Source organism: Myxine glutinosa, chromosome 11 (genome assembly GCF_964187855.1).
Source record: "Myxine glutinosa chromosome 11, kmMyxGlut1.1, whole genome shotgun sequence".
Taxonomy (NCBI): domain Eukaryota; kingdom Metazoa; phylum Chordata; class Myxini; order Myxiniformes; family Myxinidae; genus Myxine; species Myxine glutinosa.
In genome coordinates, this window is record NC_136271.1 from 7,366,236 (window position 1) to 7,390,674 (window position 24,439).

A 24,439-nucleotide genomic window follows, 5' to 3' on the forward strand; every position below is an offset into this window, starting at 1 on the left:
GGAAGCGAGAGGCGTTCCATTAGTGGACGCGCCCCTCACGCCCGACTTTTGGGCGGCCCCGGCAGGCCGTTTGTTTTGACGTTCCGTGACAGGCCCCGCACCCCCACCTCCGGGCCGACCGGAAGCTTGTGCTGAGTACATCATACCTGAACAACTCAGTGAGGCAGAACACAGCAGTGCACACCAGGGTGACCCCTTCAGTGCATAAACCAATTAACCTGTCCACTGCAGGGCATATAGAAATGAAGTTATTTTCTGCATATAATAATAATATAAGTTCAGTTCTATATAACAATTTCTGTTATCACCACTACCACTACAACTACCACTACTACAAGCTTTGTCTGGAATTTTGTGGACTAACAGACAAACAGACATACAGACAAGCTGGGATCAAAACATTACCTCCTTCCACCATTGAGTGTAGAGGTAAACATCATGGAAATTATATCATGCCCTAGATTTAATTCATGCTTACCCGTGTATTTGCTTCACTGGTTCACAGGGTCTTTTGCATACATGTAATTCAGACTCTCGTCTTCATTGCTGACCACACAATGTTCGCAACATATTAATGTACATTTGTGCCAAATTTGGTGCTTGTATCACAAAATGCACAATTCTTTTGAATATTTGGGCTAAGCCGCCCCACTATATCGGCCGGCCTCGAAGACCGAAATTGTGACGGTGTCACCCGAAAAATTTGAAATTACGAAATTTGAAAAAATTTGAAAAAAAAAATTACGGAATTTCAAGTGGCCCAATATCTGAAAATGTTCGCAACATATTAATGTACATTTGTGCCAAATTTGGTGCTTGTATCACAAAATGCACAACAGGTTTGCTATGCTGCTACACTAATAACAATCATGCCGTTTTCAATATTTTATTCTGCATAATTTAAGGCAAAAATTTTTGGGAATTTTAGGCATATTTTCACCTCAATTTAAGTATGGAGCTATAGGTCCATCACGGACAGTGTGGATGACGTTTATGTTTTCTAACGTACAGTCATTGTTCTGAGAAGACCTCTAGCGATCTTTGCGTCAATAACGTCAATAACGTCAATAACGTCAATAACGTGTAATGTCAATAACGTGTAAGTGACGTCAATAACGTCAATAACTAATGTCATACCAATCATTATTTGATCTCACATACCTTAGAATATATGCCAATGTATACATATACACAAAGAATATATATTAGGGGGTGCTTACCTTAATTCGTTGTGTAGGGGTGCTTAACTTAATTCTTTGTGTATATATATATATTGTTGCGGTTTTAGAACCCTCACTTTGTAAATAATCTATCTATAATTCCAGTAATCTCTGTTTGTACGTTTGTACGTTTGTACGTCTGTACGTCTGTACGTCTGTTTGTCTGTGACCGCTGTTTCTCGACAACCACGGGTCCGATATACTTTTAACTTGCCAGGTATATTGCTGGGGACCCGAGGATGTGCCTTTTCAAGGTTTCATATTAATCGGACAATTACTTACCGAGCTATGTCCAAAAAACGATTCAACCAATCAGAGAGCAGCGAACGATCGCGTGTGCCGAACGTGGAGGACACACTCTGCCTCGGATGGCACATTTGAGAGCGTATTCATTTATTTCACGTTTGCAAACTATGTTGGCGTTAAACTATGTTTTAAAACTAATAAAACCGAATTTGCGATTCATTCGCTTTCCTGCGCGTTTGTGCACGCGATGGCGATTTCTTTACCAAACTCCGGAAGCCGTTCGCTTTGGACCAAAACCATTAACCATTGCATGTAAATAGAGGGGGGGGGATTGTCACCGTACTCGCAAGCCGTTCGCTTTGGACCAAACCATTTCATGTAAATAGAGGGGGGGGATATAATTTTAGATATAGATATAGTAACGGGCAATGCCCTAGTACTTGTAAATATTCCATTATTAAAAGGTTAAAGGTCGCACCCTTAATTAGTCCATATGCAACACGTAGGCCACCATAGGAACTTTAGTTATTTCATTAGTATGTGTTTTAGATAAGGCCGTGTTCCCAATAGTTGAATCTGCGTTGCATTAATCAAATAAGATAGGCCCCGTTCGTTCAATTTCCAATCGCTCTCTCCAACGGCGCCATTATGCGCCCCTACAGACGGTGCCTTTTCCCTTCCAATTCTATTACGCGCCTTTTGTTAGCAGCGCTCACTGCCTCGCTGAGCTTCCGCCCAAGCCACGCCATTAACCATGTGGTCGGCTCTAGGAAAAAGGGGGCGGAACAACAAGAGCAAGGCGTGGCCCTGTCAACTCGCCGTCAAGGGCGGAGCCGGTAAGCCCTTACCAGCCAACCAGGGCCGAGGTGAGCTCGCTGGCGGGTGTGGTTTCCAAGCGCGCATTGATCTTGAAGCGCGTTATATAAGCGCCAGCGCGAGCCTTTTCACAAAGTCGACTCGGGTTGGAGACGGCGCTTCGGAAGTCGACTCGGGTTGGAGACGGCGCTTGGTGGGGTCTGGCTGAGAGACGAAGCTGCGCAGAGCTCTTTGAGAAACTGCTTCGGAAAGCCCTTGTTGAACTTGCGAGAGAGAGAGAGAGAGCGCTTGCTCGATAAACATATTACGTATGCAGAATCCCAGCCCCTCGATATATGTAAGGTCCGCTCGCGGTCGACAACACGCGAAGCTGCCTGCCATTCTTCGCCCGCGGAACCGGAGCCTGGATGGAGTCGACCTACCTGGAACCATCTACCTGGACCTTCCCCCCCTACCAGCTACCATCCCGTGTGTGTGTATGTTTGTCCGGGGTCGTTAAGTTAAGACTGTATAGGTAAGCCTGCCCTGTGTCCTGCTTCTTCTTCTTCTTCTTCCTTGTATATTCCTTTCGTTTCCTCTTCTTGGTTTGTAAATAAATTCACCTGTGCTTCCTTTACTCTGGTTTCCTCTCCATCCGATCGCTTTAGTCTTTTCTCAATTGAGTACCTGTTGCACGATAGAAACCGCTCAGAATCGGGTTTAGTTCTTGTTAACGGCCTGGGTCGTGGCTCGCTTCTCTCGGCGTGTCCATTACCGCCGCGGCTCGGGCGGGGCTCATTTCCTCGCTTCCCGGAAGGCGCTGGTAATTAGGTAATAGGAACAATTTGGCCTACCACCCTATTCAGCACTGATCGGAAGTGACGTCATAGCTCCAGGACTCGGGACGGCCAGCTTAAAGGACAAGGGGATTAACCCCACCTTGATAAGGGGAGAGCCGACCCCCGAATCCGCAATATATATATATATACACACACACACACACACACACACACACACACACACACACACACACACACACACACACACACACACACACACACACACACACACACACACACACACACACACACACACACACACACACACACACACACACACACACACACACACACACAAGGGGCAGTCAATAAGTTACCTTAAAATAATTTTTCACAACTTGTTTATTGCATGTACGTGTGTAACAAGTGTTATTTTTCAACATAATCTCCATTGTGTTCAATGCATTTTTTCCAGCACTTTACGAAGGCCTGGATTCCTCTAGAAAAAAAATTTTTTTTTGCTGCTTGTGTAGTCATTCGTGCATCGCCTCTTGGACCTCTTCGTCGGAGGTCACAGTATGATGTGCTGGTGGCTGTGGTCCCTCATCCCAATGCTCTGCAAGTGGGCCTCGGCTATTCCAGAAGAGCGTCAGCATCACTTTTCTAGCGGATAGTTGTGTGCAGGATTTTTTTGGGCTCAGTGAAGTTGAATGGCGCCACTCCTTGCTTGCCCTCTTCGTTTCTGGCTGAAAGTAGTGGACCCAGCTTTCATCCCCAGTCATTACACACTGTAAGAAAGCATCACCTTGTTTCGTAACGTCGCAGAAGTTCTTCACATGCATCCACTCGTCGTTCTTTCAGTTCGGGTGTGAGTTGTCTAGGCACCCACCTTGCAGACACTTTGCGGAACGCCAGCACGTTGTGAATGATATAGTGTGTTGAACCATGGCTAATGTTCAATTAGGAGACCACTTCATCCAGCGTAATGCGACTGTTTTCCCCTAGCATGCACTCAACTCCTGTAACCATTTCTGGTGTGTCGGCTGTGTGAGGTCGGCCCAAGCGAGCAGCGTCTACCACACTGGACACTCCACTTTTAAACTCCCTGTCCCGGTCGTACACCTGCTGCAGTGATAAACATGCGTCACCATATTGCATCTTCATTCTGCGATGGATTTCACTGTGATTCACATCCTCACTTCCCAAGAAATGGATGACAGAACATTGCTCCTCCCTGGTGCATGCTTCTAAGGGAGCCGCCATCTTGGAACTGCTCTACTAACGTCATACACTCAATGCTGCCAGATCTAAAACAGGCAAAACATGACTCTTACCCATAGATATAACATATGTCGTCTACAACTACACACATTACATTCTCGAATTTATATCACCATTTCAAAGGTTACTTATTGACTGGCCCTCGTGTGTGTATGTATGTATGTATGTATGTATGTATGTATGTATGTATGTGTATATATATATATATATATATATATATATATATATATATATATATATATATATATATATATATATATATATATATATATATATATATATATATATATATATATATATATACATACAGTATATATCTATCTATAATTCCAGTAATCTCTGTGTGTCTGTGTGTGTGTATGCGACCGCTGTTTCTCGACAACCACGGGTCCGATATACTTGAAACTTGCCAGGTATATTGCTGGGGACCCGAGGATGTGCCTTTTCAAGGTTTCATATTAATCGGAGAAGTAGTTACCGAGCTATGGCGATTTCTTTACCAAACTCCGCAAGCCGTTCGCTTTGGACCAAACCATTTCATGTAAATAGAGGGGGGGGATTGTCACCGTACTCGCAAGCCGTTCGCTTTGGACCAAACCATTTCATGTAAATAGAGGGGGGGGGGGATTGTCACCGTACTCGCAAGCCGTTCGCTTTGGACCAAACCATTTCATGTAAATAGAGGGGGGGATTGTCACCGTACTCGCAAGCCGTTCGCTTTGGACCAAACCATTTCATGTAAATAGAGGGGGGGGATTGTCACCGTACTCGCAAGCCGTCCGCTTTGGCTTTGCGAATGGACCAAACCATTTCATGTAAATAGAGGGGGGGGATATAATTTTGTACGGGCATGCCCTAGTATATATAAATGAAACACTGTGTGTGTGTGTGTGTGTGTGTGTGTGTGTGTGTGTGTGTGTGTGTGTGTGTGTAATGTTACCGATAGACTCCTAAACGGAGAGGCTTACGTGCTTGATATTTGGCATAGACATGGCCATTGAGCCTGGGACGAACATGGCCAAACTCAAAATATTTGACGATCCATATTTTTTATTCATATTTACCTCAGCGCATTTCAGCACACGGAATCGACGGAATCAGAGCAGGTGGGCGCTGATTCGCTCAGAGCGATCACGTGATGACGCGATGACGCTATGAAAAATAAAATCGCTATGACGCTATGAAACGCTAAGAATGCTATGAACGATATGACGCTATGACGCTATGACGCTATGAAACGTTCTGAACGCTATGAACGATATGACACTATGATGCTATGAAAAAAAAAATCGCTATGACGCTATGAAACGCGATGACGCTATGAACGCTATGACGTTATGAAACGCTATGAAGCTATGAACGATATGACGCTATAAAGCTATGACAAAAAAAATCGCTGTGACGCTATGAAACGCTATGACGTTATGAAACGCTATGAAGCTATGAACGATATGACGCTATAAAGCTATGACAAAAAAAATCGCTATGACGCTATGAAACGCGATGACGCTATGAACGCTATGACGTTATGAAACGCTATGAAGCTATGAACGATATGACGCTATAAAGCTATGACAAAAAAAATCGCTGTGACGCTATGAAACGCTATGACGCTATGAACGATACGAACGCTATGACGCTATGACGCTATGAAAAAAAAAAAAATCGCTCGCTTTACCAAGGGGCTCGCTCTCCCCCCGTTCCCCTCCCCTCCCCCTCCCCTCCCCCGCCCGGCAATGCCGGGTACTTCTGCTAGTATATATATACAGTGCATTCAGAAAGTGTTCAGACCCCTTCACTTTTTTCACATGTTATGTTGCAGCCTTATGCTGAAATCGTTTAAATTCATTTTTTCCCTCATCAATCTGCACTCAATACCCCATAATGACAAAGAGAAAACAGGATTTTAGAAAGTTTTGCAAATTTATTAAAAATAAAAAACTGAAATATCACATTGACATAAGTATTCAGACCCTTTGCTATGACACTTGAAATTTAGCTCAGGTGCCTCCCATTTCTCTTGATCATCTTTGAGATGTTTCCACACCTTGATTGGAGTCCACCTGTGGTAAATTCAATTGAGTGGACAGGATTTGGAAAGGCACACACCTGTCTACATAAGGTCTCACAGCTGACAATGCATATCAGAGCAAAAACCAAGCCATGAGGTCGAAGGAACTGCCTGCAGAGCTCAGAGACAGGATTGTGTCGAGGCACAGATCTGGGGAAGCCCACAAAAAATCCCTGCTGCATTGAAGGTTCCAATGAGCACAGTGGCCTCCATAATTCTTAAATGGAAGAAGTTTGGAACAACCAGGACTCTTCCTCGAGCTGGCCGCCCGGCCAAACTGAGCAATCGAGGGAGAAGGGCCTTGGTAAGAGAGCTGACCAAGAACCCGATGGTCACTCCGGCTGAAGTTCAGAGATCCTGTGTGGAGATGGGAGAAACTTCCAGAAGGACAACCATCACTGAAACACTCCACCGATCTGGGCTTTATGGCAGAGTGGCCAGGCGGAAGCCTCTCCTCAGTGAAAGACATATGAAAGTCCGCTTGGAGTTTGTAAAAAAGCACCTAAAGGACTCTGACTGTGAGAAACGAGATTCTGTGGTCTGATGAAACCAAGATTTAACTGTTTGGCTTTTGTCTGGCCACTCTGCCATAAAGCCCAGATCGGTGCTGCTCTACATTCCTTACCAATGTCTCGCTCCCATAAATCATAACACTTCTCACACATGCAGCATATACCTTTCCCTTCAGCTTCAACGACACTCCCCTCCTCGTCAGCACGACACTCAGTTCCCGAAACTTCTTCCATGCACATCTCACTCTGGCAACCGTTGCCGAGTCTGATCCACCTTCTCCATTCAGCATGTCTCCGAGGTACCAAAATGTTTTCACACCTTCCAGCTTCACGCCGTCTCCGAGATCCAACTCAACATTTCCTCCATCTGCAGCTCCCTCTGTGCACACCTTACATTTGAATGTAGCTGCCACACTGGTTAATGACCCTCTCAGACCACTACATTTTTGATGAACCCACTCAGCGCACAATGTACATTGAATGGAGTTCACTCCGACACCCTTCCTACACACAGCACAGGGCCACTTCCCAGTTCTTTCCACCTCACCACATTCTTTACCACTTGCCATCACCTTCGTCTTTCCGATATTCACCTTCAGACCTTTTGTCTCCATACATTCCTTCCACGTTCATCTTTTCCTTCAGTCCATCCATACTTTCCGCAATCAACACCAGATCATCTGCATACAACAACTCCCACGGTAAACCCTCCTTTACGTTCTGCGCCAGCACCTCCATCACAGCTACAAATAGTCATGGACTTAGTACCGACCCCTGATGTACTCCCACCTTCACCTCAAACTCACCACTGTTCCCGCCCTTCGTTCTTACAGCTGTGCGCGCTCTTTTGTACATTGCCATCACTACTCTGATCAACCATTCCTCCACTCCGAACTTACTCAATGCCCATATCAATACTTTGCGTGGAACCCTATCGAATGCTTTCTCCAGATCAACAAACCCAAGAAACAACTTCTTCCTCTTCTCCATGTACTTCTCCTGCAACTGCCTCACAATAACTGCCTCACAACAACTGCCTCACAACAACTGCCTCAACAACCTCACAACTGCCGCACAACTGCATCTGTTGTTCCTCTTCCTGGCATAAATCCAAACTGCATTTCGTCGATCTTCACTTTCTTCCTTATCCTCCTCTCCAACACCCTTTCCAATACCTTCATTCCATGCTCCAATAACTTTATCGCTCGGTACGAGCCACACTCCGGAGGGTCACCTTTCCCCTTGTATAGAGGGACGAGGGTACTCAGTTCCCAATCCACTGGAATGTGGCCTTCTTTCACCACCAGATTACAGATCTCTGTCATTCTCTTCACACCCCAACTTCCTGCTGCCTTCAACCTATCTCCCACAACTCCCGTCGGCCCTCCCGCTTTTCTACCCTTCATTGCTTTTATCGCTTCCTCAACTTCCTTCTCAGTTATCTTCTCTGCCGGTCCTAAAACTGGGTTACTCTCTATGTTGCCATCCCATTCATTCTCTGTATTCAACAGCATTTCCATATATCTTTTCCATCTTCCTTTAATTCCATCTGGGTCCTTTTGACAACGATTTGTCCCACTTCATCCTTCAAGCAACTCACCCCCATCACATCACACCTCTCTTTCGCTATCTGCTTTGCAATCCGGAATACTGCTCTCTGACCCTCTTCCAAATCCAAGCGTTCTCCGAACATTTTCCTACATGCCTCCTGCGCCTTTGCTACCTCTTTCTTTGCAGCCTTTCTGGCTGCCTTATAACTTTCATGCTCTGCTGTTTCTGCTCCCGTACCCTTCGCCTTCTGCCACTCCTTGAACTTCTTCTTCTTCTCGTCAATCCTCTTTCCAACTTCATCATCCCACCACCATGTTTCTGAGTGCCTCGGTGGTCCTTTTGTCCATCCACATACCTCACCAACGGCTCCCAACAGACTAGCTTTCATTGACATCCAACCACTTTCAAGCTCAACCACATCATCCTCTACCCTACTCAGCCTCTCTTTTAATGCCTCCCTTACTGGCACCTCTTTCAACCTCCACACCTTCATTCTCGGTTGGTACTTCACCCGCCGAGCTCTCCTTGCACCTTTCACCCTTATGTCGCAGACAACCAAGTGGTGCTGTGAAACAGCCTCCTCCCCCGGGATCACCTTTGTGTCCCGGAGGTGCCCCTTATCTCGCCTACGCACCATCAGGTAGTCAACGGTTGACTAGTCTTGTACATACGTCTTGTAAATGGGGCTTCACCAAACATGTGTGTGAAAATTCTATACATGTCGGCCTACTCGTCATTTTGCCTTGATATTTTGGCATGACAGCTTGGGCTAGCGTACAGATGGTGGGCGATGATTTACAGTATTTGTGTACAGTTGCTATGCAGATTATGCTTGAAGATTCAATGCAGATTATTCTGTACATAATAAATACAGCAGTATTAGAAGAAACATGAGCGTGTTTGTTTCCCATAAATTCCAATTAAAATCAGTGCTGGTCACAACTTATTTGCTCGGAAAAAAGTGAAAAATACACAATATTGGCAAGGTGCTAAAAAAATAATTGGCACTCGGCCAATAACTCTTATGGTACTTTTATTTACTTTACTTGTCCAACATCATGCTTGAAAAAAACCTTTAAACCCTAGAAATTGATTCTGATTGTAAATTACTGGTTGGTATTTTTTGTGAAATTTTCTAGATTTCCTGGCATGAAAAGTTGAAAAACTTGACATTTTGGGGAACACATGAATATTTAAATTTTTGTTTTCATGAATTTGTAATTGCCCAATTTGACCAACCCTGCTATTTTATGAACGTACAGGGTTGGTACTTTAATGCTGCAGGTATAACTCGAAATCCATAATTTGAGCATCTGGTACAAGAACCTGGTAGCGTGACTGACTGACACACACACACACACACACACACACACACACACACACACACACACACACACACACACACACACACACACACACACACACACACACACACACACACACACACACACACACACACACACACACACACACACACACACACACCTTTTGAGTCTCATCTCTCAATGGTGAAGAATCACTCTAAAAAATTCTCTTTTTATGAATGCAACTGAATGCCCTTCATAGCTGAGGAAGACCATTCACATGTTACCTGCGAAAACCTGGGTGTCCAAATTTGTTTATATTGAATCTGTTGCCCAGAGAATAAGCAAATTTGAGGATCAGACCAGTTGCCCGCAGTTGGCTCAGAAATTTGCCATTTGTTCAGGGTGCCAGCGATAACTCGCTTGCTCTTCATGAATTACACCGTGGCACATTTAACGTGCATCACCTAATGCTAGCAGACAGGACACCAGGTTTAATATCCACGGCACACTCATTGATACTGACGATCTGCCTGCAAAACCTACAAGGGTGACAGTTTATAGCTGGGCTGACATTCAGACCCAGGCTGAACAGCTCAGAGGTGAGTACACATTAATACCTGTATGTGTAGACCTCGGGTATCCCACCAAGCCTGGATAATATATCATTTAATACCACACAGTACACGCAACATATCATCTCATAAACATAACTCACTCGAGAAGTAAAATATGAGCATAAATATTGCTAAATATTAACTGGGCAAATGTTAGTTGGGCAGAAGAGAGGTGGGGTTGGGAAGTGGGGATTAGGAGAGTTGGGGGAGGGGCGGGGGTTCGGGTTGTAGGGGTTCGGCGAGTGGGGGGTGCAGTGGTTAGGCGAGTGGGGGGCGTTGTGGTTAGGCGAGTGGGGGGGGGGGGTGTAGTGGTTAGGCGAGTGGGGGGGGGGGGTGTAGTGGTTAGGCGAGTGGGGGGGGGGTGTAGTGGTTAGGCGAGTGGGGGGGGGGGGGTGTAGTGGTTAGGCGAGTGGGGGGGGGGGGGTTAGTGGTTCGGCGAGTGGGGGGATATAGTGGTTATGAGAGTGAGGGGGGCAGGGAAGAGTTGGGGTTTGGAGAATGGAGTGGGGGGTGTAGTGGTTAGTAGAGTTGTTGGGAGGATGAGTGTGGGTTCGGAGGGTGGGAAGGGGGGGCCGAGGGGAGTGGCTAGGGGAGTAGGGGTGTAGTGGTTAGGCGAGTGGGGGGGGGGGGGTTGTGGTTTAGGCGAGTGGGGGGTGTTGTGGCTAGGCGAGCGGGGGGGGGGGGGGTTGTAGGGGTTCGGCGAGTGGGGGGGGGGGGGTAGTGGTTAGGCGAGTGGGGGGGCGTTGTGGTTAGGCGAGTGGGGGGGCGTTGTGGTTAGGCGAGTGGGAGAGGGGGGGCGGTGTAGTGGTTAGGCGAGTGGGGGGGTGTAGTGGTCAGGCGAGTGGGGAGGGGGTGGGGGGTTGTAGGGTTTCGGGGAGTGGAGGGGGGTAGTGGTTAGGTGAGTGGGGGGGCGTTGTGGTTAGGCGAGTGGGGGGGGTGTAGTGGTTAGGCGAGTGGGGGGGTGTAGTGGTTAGGCGAGTGGGGGGGGGGTGTCGTGGTTAGGCGAGTGGGAGGGTGTAGTGGTTAGGCGAGTGGGGGGGGGGGGGGAGTAGTGGTTAGGCGAGTGGGGGGGGGGGGTAGTGGTTAGGCGAGTGGGGGGGCGTTGTGGTTAGGTGAGTGGGGGGTGTAGTTGATAGGCGAGTGGGGGGGAGCGTGTCGTGGTTAGGCGAGTGGGGGGGGGGGTAGTGGTTAGGCGAGTGGGGGGGGGTGTAGTGGTTAGGCGAGTGGGGGGGGGTGTAGTGGTTAGGCGAGTGGGGGGGGGGGTGTAGTGGTTAGGCGAGTGGGGGGGGGTGTAGTGGCTAGGCGAGTGGGGGGGGGGGTGTAGTGGTTAGGCGAGTGGGGGGAGGGGGGTTAGTGGTTAGGCGAGTGGGGGGAGGGGGGGGTTAGTGGTTCGGCGAGTGGGGGGATGTAGTGGTTAGGAGAGTGAGGAGGGCAGGGAAGAGTTGGGGTTTGGAGAATGGAGTGGAGGGGAGGGGGTGGGGGGCGTGTAGTGGTTAGGAGAGTTGGGAGGGTGAATGTGGGAAGGTGAATGTGGTTGGTTGTGAAAGGTTGGGAGGGTGAATGTGGGAAGGGGGGGGGGGGGGCAGGACAAATGGTCTTGTTTATCCACGTTGTATGTTCAGACGGGATTGAGATCGATATTGATCAAAAGAAGAAAATAATAATCTATATAATAATAATTACACCTTACCAAGCATTAACCCACCCCCCACATCGACTCTTTGTGCAAATAGCAGGTAGGAGGTCGTACGTCGACATTTTGTATGAACAATAAGCAGAGCAAACATCAGTAAAACACAAGAACGAACCCGTTTCGGTAAAATGAAGGACATTCATTAGCTTAGGCCAAGGGAGGGTTGAACGACACGAACAGTTAGATTCAAGAGAATATCAAATCCACAACAATCATTCCACAACAATCACGTCACGAATGTTTCAAAATAACCGCCGTTTGCTGCTCACGTCATTAACCTCACCTTTACATATTCACTCACAATACATTTCATGTTGCACAAAAACAGGAAAACACGTCTTGGTGACTACACAAAAACGCTTACACCGTTTAAAAGCGCCCCCCGGACCCCGGTCCATTTCAAAACATTTTAATTTTCATTCCTGCCCTGAGGGCGTCAGAATATACATGTGACGGAGAGTTTCTGTTTGGTTTAGGAAAATGTTCGTGAACGTCTCAATTTTCGAAGCATCTCGTAAATAATAATAAAGTAAATAAATGTAGTATAAAATAAATAACTTTTGGAAAATGTATTTAGATTTTAAAATTTTTATTCAGAATGCAAGATGAAAAACCAGAGCTGAGAATGAGTTTGATAGTGACGTCATTCCACATCCGGTAAGTTGACGCCCGCCATTACGGAGGAGAAGGGCTGTGGACAAGATTTCATTTGTCAAGCGCAAAATTGAAACAATTTTAGAAGTTATCACAGTGCATTTAACAACAACTAACACAATACCCGCCCGATGGACGATCTTGTTCCAAGTATGCCAAACGATCTTCTAACGCATATCTTTATTTAGGCGGTGTATAGGTACCGACAGGTTCTTCAATTGCTCATGAAAATCATTTTAAAAATAATCCGGGTTACTCGCATGAAGTAAAAACATTCCGGCTGCTTATAATTCAAAACTGCTCACTGCACTGGAAAACGTGGGGACAGTAAGATTTTGTCGGAGGATCGGAGGACAAAAAGACGATTTGAAATGCATATTTAGCGCGAGCAACGGCAGGTTAACTGGTTAAGGGTGCTCCCCCTGCGAGTTGCGACCTTCACCGAGTTGGGCGGTTCGTGTGCAGCCCAGAGCTGTAGATAAATAGGCGCCATGTTGTTACCCATGGTCAAGTGCACGCACGCGTGCGTTCAAGCGTGCATGCAACTTACTGCTATTAGGGACGGGTTTCTTTTTATGTTCCTGAGTTTCATACATTGTTTAGTCAGTTGCGAATGAGTGGAAGTTGGGATGGATGAGTGGAAGGAGGGATGGAGGAGTGGAAGGAGGGATGGGTGAGTGGAAGGACGGATGGATGATGAGTGGAAGTTGGGATAGATGAGGGGAAGGAGGGATGGATGAGGGGAAGGAGGGATGGGTGAGTGGAAGGACGGATGGATGATGAGTGGAAGTTGGGATAGATGAGGGGAAGGAGGGATGGATGAGGGGAAGGAGGGATGGATGAGGGGAAGGAGGGATGGATGAGTGGAAGGAGGGATGGATGAGTGGAAAGGAGGGATGGATGAGTGGAAAGGATGGATGGATGAGTGGACGGAGGGATGGATGAGTGGAAGGAGGGATGGATGAGTGGAAGTTGGGATGGATGAGTGGAAGTTGGGATGGATGAGTGGAAAGAAGGATGGAGGAGTGGAAGGAAGGATGGATGAGTGGAAGGAAGGATGGAGGAGTGGAAGGAGGGATGGATGAGTGGAAGGAAGGATGGATGAGTGGAAGTTGGGATGGATGAGTGGAAGGAAGGATGGATGAGTGGAAGGAAGGATGGATGAGTGGAAGGAAGGATGGATGAGTGGAAGGAAGGATGGATGAGTGGAAGGAAGGATGGATGAGTGGAAGGAAGGATGGATGAGTGGAAGGAGCGATGGATGAGTGAAAGTTGGGATGGGTAAGTGGAAGGAAGGATGGATGAGTGGAAGGAGGGATGAATGAGTGGAAGGAAGGATGGATGAGTGGAAGGAAGGATGGATGAGTGGAAGGAGCTTTTTTTTGGTTTGTTTTTTGTATGCAGGATGGAGGCTCGTGAAAGAGCCAACATTCGTCACACAAAAAAATCAAACAGACAAACGAAGTATATACTAAGGGGAGCGATAGACAAGATGGGGAGAGAAGGGGAAGCACACAAACACAACATTTGAGATCCTTCCTTGTACTCATCCATCCCTCCTTCCAGTCATACATCCTTCCTTTCTTCCACTCATCCATCCCAAATTCCACTCATCCATCCCTCCTTCCCCTCATCCATCCCAACTCCCACTTATCATCTATCCTTCCTTCCTTCCACTCATCCATCCCAACTTCCACTCATCATCCATCGTTCCTTCCACTCATTCTCCATCCTTCCTTCCACGGATCCATCCCTCCTTCCACTCAACCATCCCCACTTCCACTCATCCATTCCAACTTCCACTCATCCATCCCTCCTTCCCCTCATCCATCCCAACTTCCACTAAGCGAATGCATGCAATGCGATGCGCGTTCTGCTAGTTACGGAGGTTGGGTAACAACATGGCACCTGTGAATCACATGACAGCGCTTAACCAATCATAGGGCAGACCAGTTGAAACCGGGTTGACCGAACTCTCTCTATCTACGGCTCTGCCCTAATCTAGTTAACAAGCCCCGCCCCCTTGTGACGGGGACGAATAAACACTTAATCCGACCAAACCGCCTAAACAGACTTATTACATGTGGGGTTCCCTATCACGACAACCAGAGCATGATACCGACACAGATCTACCTGATCTATATATCACTACCCCAAATTTCATAACAATAACTTCCTTTTATACATGCAACCACAATCACTTAATCAATCAACATAATCATCTTATATGTACTTGAACCGAATTCACAGATATTAACCAAATCGAACTAAATAGCCACATCGACTCCCAGATTCCATTTAATCTCTCAGCAGGCTACTTAGGGTGGAATCAGGCACAATTATACCCTAAACCTTAATAATGCGATACCCTGGGGCCCTATAATGTACACATCCTATTAAATACTGGTGTGACTTATACCAACACAAAGTGACATTTCCCCTAAACCCCAAACTTTAGAGAAGACTTTCTTGTTATTTGGGATTATGAATCTCTGGAGACATTATAACTACAGACATTTGATCAAAAATACAAGTTACACAAAACATTTGATATATGAGGTATCAGGTTTCAGGTAGATGAAGGAATGTTTTCAGTCTGCATTGCAGGAGTGATACAATTACAGGTATGTGCATAAATAAAAAAAATATATTAAAATTCTCACACTTGCACTTTGATTTTAAAACATTCACCAATGCATATATGTTCACCTGGAGCCATATAAACGCAAGGTATTGGTATTGTATCGTTCTGAAGGTGTGCTGGCAACCATGTTTATGGTTATAGTTATTTAAGACAATGTACAAGCACGTGATCAGGAGGAGCACACAGAGCATGGAGGGGCTGGAACACGTTCAGCCAGAAATGTGATTCAAACTCAGGAATCTGGGCTGGCAAGATGGCCGAGACCTGGAGGTATGCACATAGGTGTGCACACTCGCCCTGGGCAGTCTCCATTAAATTTATTGTTCTGTGTGGGGATGGCAGGATGGCCTAGACTCTCGAGGTATGTACACTCACCTCTGAGGTACGAATCTCGACCCAGGTATAAACTGTCATCCTGGTGTCTCGCAGGTAGGGCGATTCATCATTGTGTGTAACATCCCCCACAAGGCCCACATGGACGTTAAAATGGGTGTCCCGTCTGCCCGCATTAGTGGCTGGATGATAAATGTCCTACGATGTCCTTCGCGAACAGTAGGTGAGCTATCTCCGGCACCATAAACAAACTAGATTGTATTCATGGAATACTTACCCTGCGCAGTCAACTTGGTGAGCCAACTCTTCTGTTTTTGAACACTTTTTTTTTCTTTGATCCAATATGGCTGCCAGACCATGTGAGCGATGACATCATGAATTTATAGCCGGCGAAGCCGGTGTTGTCAATAAACGAGTACGTATTATGTTGAAAACCTGATTATGCCTTAGCTCGAGAATCCGAAGCGCAGTGGAGGCAGCCATCTTGCGGATGTGGAAGTATACATAACAAATTTAAAACGTTCATTAGGAGTTTCTTTCACCCGTCATCGTTTGATTCACAATCTTATGCACCTCCAATGTATTAATAAAATAATTTAAGACCAACATCGGCCCGCACGGGCCTGGTTATCTTCAACAAAACGCGTCACCAAACACCGGACCCAATGAGAGTCGAGCATTTGCAAAAATATTTCTAAAATGAAATCACTCTATGGTGGCCGCCATCGACCGGATGCGGAAGTTTGCATAAAACAATTGCGAAAAAGTTCAATAGGAGTTTGTTCCACCCGTCGTTCTTTGATTCACAATCTAATGAAACCTCTATTTAGTAATTAAAATACGTTAAGACCAACCTCGTTATCTTCAACGAAAATCGTCATCAAACACCAGAACCAATGAGATTCGAGCATTTGAAAAAATATTATTACGCGTTTCGGAGGGTGAAAACGGCGTCAAATATTCTAACATTGACGAAGAATTATTTTTTAGAAATCTCGCGGCCATATGGGATAGTTTTTCACGGCCAGAAATATGGTATAAGTGGTTTACATATTTAGTTTAGAAATACGGATAGTTTTTCACGGCCGGAAATATCCGAAGTTGAGACGGAATTCACCAAATTAATCACTGCAAGCTAACGTCTTCTGGTGGAGGAAGCTGCCGTGCCCGGAGAGTCAGAGAACCAGCCCTGGCGCCTGACAGCGACTGAAGTTAGAAGAGGACACACATACGGTACTGTGAAAACGTATGTTAAGCCCAGTTAAAATTTCTTAAAATAGGCCCTAATCTAGCACATCGTATAGTTACTTCCTTAAGCTTCTTGTGACATTTATTGTATGCACGTATTGCCATTGGGGAGGACTCTCTGCTCTTCTCTTTTACCAAGTCTTACCAGGTACGGTACCTACTACACCTACCTACTACCAACTACCTAACCTACTGATGCCATAGTGATGGGTAAAATAGTGGCAAGAGGCTTTGGCTTCGCCGGCTCATTGCGGCTTTGCAGTCGGTACTAGTAGCCGGCGAAGCCGGTGTTGTCAATAAACGCGTACGTATTATGTCGAAAACCTGATTATGCTGTATCCCTTGGCTTGAGAATTCCGAAGCGCAATGGAGGCCGCCATCTTGCGGATGCGGAAGTATGCATAACAAATTTAAAACGTTCATTAGGAGTTTCTTTCACCCGTCATTGTTTGATTCACATTCTTATGCACCTCCAATGTATTATTAAAATACTTTAAGACCAACCTCGGCCCGCACGGGCCTGGTTATCTTCAACGAAACGCGTCACCAAACACCGGACCCAATGAGAGTCGAGCATTTGCAAAAATATTTCTAAAATGAAATCACTCAATGGTGGCCGCCATCGACCGGATGCGGAAGTTTGCATAAAACAATTGCGAAAGAGTTCAATAGGAGATTGTTTCACCCGTCGTTCTGTGATTCACAATCTAATGCACCTCTAATTAGTAATTAAAATACGTTAAGACCAACCTCGTTATCTTCAACGAAAATCGTCATCAAACACCAGAACCAATGAGATTCGAGCATTTGAAAAAATATTTTTTAAAAGCTTATTATGCATTTCGAAGGGTGAAAACAGCGTCAAATATTCGAACATTGACGAAGAATTATTTTTTAGAAATCTCGCGGCCGTATGGGATAGTTTTTCACGGCCAGAAATACGGTATAAGCGGTTTACATATTTAGTTTAGAAATACGGATAGTTTTTCAGGGCCGGAAATATCCGAAGTTGAGACGGAATTCACCGAATTAATCACTGCACGCTAACTTCTTCTGGTGGAGGAAGCCGCAGTGCCCGGAGAGAACCAGCCCTGACAGCGACTGAAGTTAGAAGACTACACACATACTGTGAAAACGTATGTTAAGCCCAGTTAAAATTTCTTAAAATAGGCCTTAAGCTAGCACATCGTATAGTTACTTCCTTAAGCTTCTTGTGACATTTATTGTATGCAGGTATTGGGGAGGACTGCCTGCTCTTCTATTTTACCAAGTCTTACCAGGTACGGTACCTACTACACCTACCTACTACACCTACCTACTACCTAACCTACTGATGCCATAGTGATGGGTAAAATAGTGGCAAGTGGCTTTGGCTTCGCCGGCTCATTGCGGCTTTGCAGTTGGTACTAGTAGCCGGCGAAGCCGGTGTTGTCAATAAACGCGTACGTATTATGTCGAAAACCAGATTATGCTGTATCCCTTGGCTTGAGAGTTCCGAAGCGCAATGGAGGCCGCCACCTTGCGGATGCGGAAGTATGCATAACAAATTGAAAAACGTTCAAAAGGAGTTTCTTTCACCCGTCTTTGTTTGATTCACAATCGTATGCACCTCCAATTTATTATTAAAATACTGTAAGACCAACCTCGGCCCGCACGGGCCTGGTTATCTTCAACGAAAAGCGTCACCAAACACCGGAACCAATGAGATTCGAGCATTTGAAAAAATATTTCTAAAACCAAATCACGCAATGGAGGCCGCCATCGACCGGATGCGGAAGTTTGCATAAAACAATTGCGAAAAAGTTCAATAGGAGTTTGTTTCACCCGTCTTTGTTTGATTCACAATCTAATGCACCTCTAATTTGAATTAAAATACGTTAAAACCAACCTCGTTATCTTCATCGAAAATCGTCACCAAATACCGGAACCAATGAGATTCGAGCATTTGGAAAATATTTTTTAAAAGCTTATTACGCATTTCGGAGGGTGAAAACGGCGTCAAATATTCTAAAATTGACGAAGAATTTTTTTTTAGAAATCTCGCGGCCGTAGGGAATAGTTTTTCACGGCCGGAAATATCCGAAGTTGAGACGGAATTCACAGAATTAATCAAGAAGTAAATTTTATCAATTTTAATCTCATCCAGAATGCAAATGGTACCTACGACACCGACGGTACCTACTACACCTACCTACTACCAAGTACCTAACCTACTGATGCCATAGTGATGGGTAAAATAGTGGCAAGAGGCTTTGGCTTCGCCGGCTCATTGCGGCTTTGCAGTCGGGTACTAGTAGCCGGCGAAGCCGGTGTTGTCAACAAACGCGTACGTATTATGTCAAAAAACTGATTATGCCTTGGCTTGAGAATTCCGAAGCGCAATGGAGGCCGCCATCTTGCGGATGCGGAAGTATGCATAACAAATTGAAAAACGTTCAATAGGAGTTTCTTTCACCCGTCTTTGTTTGACTCACAATCTTATGCACCTCCAATTTATTATTAAAATACTTTAAGACCAACCTCGGCCCGCATGGGCCTGGTTATCTTCAACGAAAAGCGTCACCAAACACCGGAACCAATGAGATTCGAGCATTTGAAAAAATATTTCTAAAACCAAATCACGCAATGGAGGCCGCCATCTTCCGGATGCGGAAGTTTGCATAAAACAATTGCGAAAAAGTTCAATAGGAGTTTGTTTCACCCGTCTTTGTTTGATTCACAATCTAATGCACCTATTATTTGTAATTAAAATACGTTAAGACCAACCTCGTTATCTTCAACGAAAATCGTCATCAAACAACGGAACCAATGAGATTCGAGCATTTGAAAAAAAAATTTTGAAGCATATTACGCGTTTCGGAGGGTGAAAACGGCGTCAAATATTCTAAAATTGACGAAGAATTATTATTTAGAAATCTCGCGGCCGTCGGGGATAGTTTTTCACGGCCGGAAATATCCGAAGTTGAGACGGAATTCACCGAATTAATCAAGAAGTAAATTTTATCAATTTTAATCTCATCCAGAATGCAAATGGTGTCATTTTGAACTCAGTACGGTACCTACTACACCTACCTACTACCAACTACCGAACCTACTGATGCCATAGTGATGGGTAAAATAGTGGCAAGAGGGTTTGGCTTCGCCCGCTCATTGCGGCTTTGCATTCGGGTACTAGTAAAGATAGCAACCCCACCTCCAGGAAGAGGCTCAGGTCTATCATACTGGAGGAGGGAGTAACCTGGGAGAGATATTAAGGAATCAATTACAGAAGAGTGCTCTAAAGTCTAAACTATAGGGGGCTTTGCGTCAGCGGCATAGCCACGCCCTCAACCAATGATGGTACTCGCATCAATGTAGTGCATTCGTAAAAAGAAGAAGAAGAGGAAGCTCAAACAGCTTTTATTTTTAACAATAACAACAGGGGCCAAGTTAGAAACGAAACTGTTTCCTGTATGATATTAATAATAATAATAATAATGAAGGAGTCTTATATAGCCCCATCAAGCAGAGTTAACGACCCTCATGGCGCTTTACATTATCATGCGAACGCACACACACCGCACACATATACACAAACATACACACACACACACACACACAGACACACCTTCACTCTTGCCCTATTCCTCTCCCTCCCCATTCAAAACCCACAGATGTGTACTCCCCCTCCTCCTCCCCTCCCTCCCCTGCACATGTACACAGACATACTCTCGATCTCTGTCCCACCTCAAACCAAAGGGAAAACAGGACTTAGACTTTGAAAGACTTGTGAAACAGATAGGTTTTGAGGGAGGTTTTAAAGGCAGGAAGAGAGTCAACATGTCGAACAGAGGAAGGCAAGTCATTCCAGAGCAGAGGTGCAGCAAAGGAAAAGGTTTTCTCGCCAAACGACTTGGTGCTGGTGCGCGGCGGCTCTAAGGTCATGGAGTCGTCGCTTGAACGAAGCCGTCGCCGAGGTTCATAGAGAGTGAGCAAATCGGAGAGATAGTGAGGTCCCGCTCCACACAATGATTTATAACATTGTGTGCAAATTTTGTATTGCACACGAGCAGAGACAGGCAGCCAGTGTAAACATTCAAGAAGCTCTGCGCATGCGCAAGATTGGTCGTCACGTCTCTTCAAAGCTGTCCCCGCGCGCACGCTTTCGAAGTTAAGTAATTTTTCACAATTGTGTTTTTGTCGAATCTGTATCTTTCTTTCGGTGTATGTACCTATTGGGGTGACTTTAATAGGTTTCTCGGTGTTGGTTTTTCATACCTGCGTACAGAATCGTCGTTTTTCTCGTATCGTGTATTCTGAGGCCTAGTGTAGTATTATTAGGCTACCGTGTCAGCCCTTGGCTTGAGGCTTTTTTTTTGTCTCAGCGGTTCTTCGATCGCGCTGCAAATTACTTTTGGTCTCTGTTTATTCACGGTCTTTTCACCCCATACTTCCTTGTTTTAAAATCTCAAAAAAAAAAAAAAAAAATTTCCTTCTCTGTTCTTATCCGTTTGTTCGTTCTTATTTGTTCGTTCGTTCTTCGACCACGTTGTTCGTGATCATGTGATCACGTTGTTAAAAAATGTTTCATCTGCCCCCTGAAGAACTTTAGTTTGTCATATTCTATAACACCGTTTTCTTCTTCTTCTATAAAAGGATGCTTTCGACTTGCTCACCAAATCTATTCATTCCAAAAAAAACATTCCATCTCTTACAGTGCATCTTTCATTCATTCCCTAAACTCTCCAGAACTCCACCCATCCTTCAGCATCCTCAGATGTATTTTTGACTCGAATATCTCAAGAAACTCATTTTGCAATAAATGTTCGTTTCCCATTAATCGTACACTTTTCAAAATCCAATCTCACCCCTTCCCTCCAAATCTTCCCCATCACCCATCTCTTTCAAATCTTCCCCCTTGCCCCTCCCCCCCAAATCTTCCCCATCACCCATCCCTTTCAAATCTCCCCCCCCTGCCCCTTCCCCCCTAAACTCCCCCCACACCCCTCCCCTCCGAGACTCTCCCTCACCCCTCCCCTCCTAGACTCCCCTCTCACCCCTCCTCCTCAAAGCGTCCTCCCCGCTTCTTCCCCCTTCCAACTTTCACCTTCTTCTCCCTCAACCCTCTGCCTCACTCTTCCCCCTCCTCAAATAACACCTCACTGCGCCTCACCCAATCACCATCAAACCTTTTGTCTGCCCCATTCTTCCCTTTCTCCAAGCTATTCTGTAATCTCTGACACACCTTCAACAGCTCTCCCTACCTCTTCCTCCTCTTCCACATCTTACCCTACCGCTCCCCCCCCCCGTTCTGTATCCGATGCTCCCCCTTCCTCTTCCTTAACAGTATGGACCTCAAACATCCGGGGCCTTCGCTCAAACTTAACTGATCTCTCCATACAGGTTGCTTCTGACAAACCAGACGTGATCTGCTTAACAGAAACTTTCCTCCTTCATGATGTCTCTGATTCCTTGGTATCTTTCCCAGGTTACTCCATCCTCCGGTATGATAGACCTGAGCCTCGTCCTGGAGGTGGGGTTGCTATCTTTATTAAAAAACTCTCTTCCTCACTCGCCCTGCACTGCCCTCTCTCCACCTCACCCCCAGGAATACCTTTGGCTACGGCTTCCCCTTCGCTCCCACTTTTTGTTCATATGTGTGTTGTACCGTCCACCAAACAGTGATGACTCCATCTACATCTCGCTGTCTGATAATATGGACCAACCTCTATCTACCCATCCCAACTCTCTCTTCCTCATATGTGGTGATTTCAACTGTCACCATGCCAGTTGGCTGGGGGTGGGTACCTCTCTCACCAGCCAAGGCTCTTCAGCAAAGGACTTCTGTGACTCACTGGGACTGACACAATCTGTCAATTTCCCAACCCGGATCTCAGTCAACGGAGCATCTTCTCTTCTGGACTTGGTTATGACTAACTTCCCTGAAAATGTCTGCTGCTCTTCTTCTGCTCCAATCGGCTCTTCTGATCATGTGCTTGTTAAAGTGGACATCTCTCTGACCATTCTCAGAGAGCCTCCTCAGCGTCGACGAGTCTGGCATTTCACTCAGGCCAACTGGCACGGTCTTCAAGCAGCCATCAATCATCTGGAATGGTCTCCCATCTCTACTGCCTCTGACATCAACTCATCCTGGGAATTCTTCCAAAGTAAATTGCTCTCTCTCATTCACAGATTTATCCCATCTCGTCTTCAGTTGTCATACCCTTCATCCCGTCCATGGTACACGGAATCTTGTGGTGAGGCTATTGCCCAGAAACAACTTGCTTTCGTCTCCTGGAAAGCAAATCCAACGGAAGGAAATCTCATTTCCTTTCACAAAGCCCAAAACAAGTGTGTGTCCACCCTCAGGAGAGCCAGGAAACAATATCTCTCCATTCTCAGGACCGAACTCTCTTATCTGTCTCCCTCTTCCAAATCCTGGTGGCGTCTGGTCAAATCTGTTTCTGGTGTTTGTTCCCCCTCCATCCCCTCCCTCACCTCAAATGGCCACACGGCTGACTCCGCACGTGAAAAAGTTGAATGCCTCAACTCTGTGTTTGCCTCTAAATCTTGTGTCCCAAACCCATCCCTCTCTGTACCCACCGTACCCAGTCGTACCCAGCTGCTCCTGGACTCTGTGTCCTTTCCTCCTGACAAGGTGGAAAAGTTTCTGTCTACCCTCGACTCTGATTCTGCAACTGGACCTGACGGCATCAGCCCACGGGTCCTAAAATCATGTTCTTCCGCTCTTTCACTCCCTCTCTCTGTTCTCTTCACCCTCTCTTTTGCTCAAGGTCATCTTCCATCTGCTTGAAAATCTGCCAACATCACCGCTTTGCACAAAAAAGGTGCAAAAACAGATCCCAGCAACTACAGACCAATCAGCCTTCTCCCAATTATCAGCAAAGTCATGGGTTCCATCATTGCTTCAGATATGAAATCTTTCCTCTTCTCCAATGGCTTGATCTCTGATCATCAATTTGGTTTCAGACCTGGACACTCCACTCTGGACATGCTGCTTCTGCTTTCTCAACAATGGATGGAGGTCCTCAATGCCAAACAGGAAATTAGAGCTGTCTCCCTCGACATATCACGTGCCTTCGACACGGTCTGGCACCCCGCTCTGCTCACCAAACTCTCCTCCTTTGGTATCCATGGAAATCTCCACGCATGGCTGGCGGACTTCCTCTCTAGTCGTCGTCAACGTGTGGCCCTGAATGGGTTTCTCTCATCTCCTCTTCCTGTTCAGGCTGGAGTTCCCCAAGGCAGTGTTCTGGGCCCTGTGCTTTTTCTGGTCTTCATTAATGATCTCTCTGACTCTCTTGAAAATCCTCTCTATCTCTTTGCTGACGACTCTCCTCTCTGTCGCTCCATTCTTCATCCCTCAGATCGGCAGTCTGCAGCCTCCTCACTCTCTGCAGACCATGACAAAATCACAGACTGGGCAAACAAGTGGAACATGTCTTTCAATCCTGACAAATCTCACACTCTTACGATGTCTCTCCGAAAAGA

General features: G+C 45.9%; 1 protein-coding gene across 10 annotated transcripts in view; it reads right to left on the bottom strand.

The window, feature by feature from the left end:
- Positions 1–24,439, bottom strand: part of HYLS1 (HYLS1 centriolar and ciliogenesis associated) — an 83,614-nt gene that overhangs the window by 45,570 nt on the left and 13,605 nt on the right. For 2 of the 10 annotated variants that reach the window (XM_078786376.1, XM_078786375.1), the window contains exon 1: positions 12,434–12,507. The exons of 2 other annotated variants lie outside the window; for them this stretch is intronic. In XM_078786376.1, coding sequence (XP_078642502.1) covers positions 12,434–12,467 — 34 coding nt within the window. In that variant the 5' untranslated portion in view covers positions 12,468–12,507. Of the gene's footprint in view, positions 1–7,068; positions 7,489–10,379; positions 10,413–12,184; positions 12,325–12,352; positions 12,508–24,439 lie in introns of those variants that run through there. 6 more of the 10 variants (XM_078786378.1, XM_068130120.2, XM_068130119.2 and 3 more) reach the window with 5 other exon arrangements.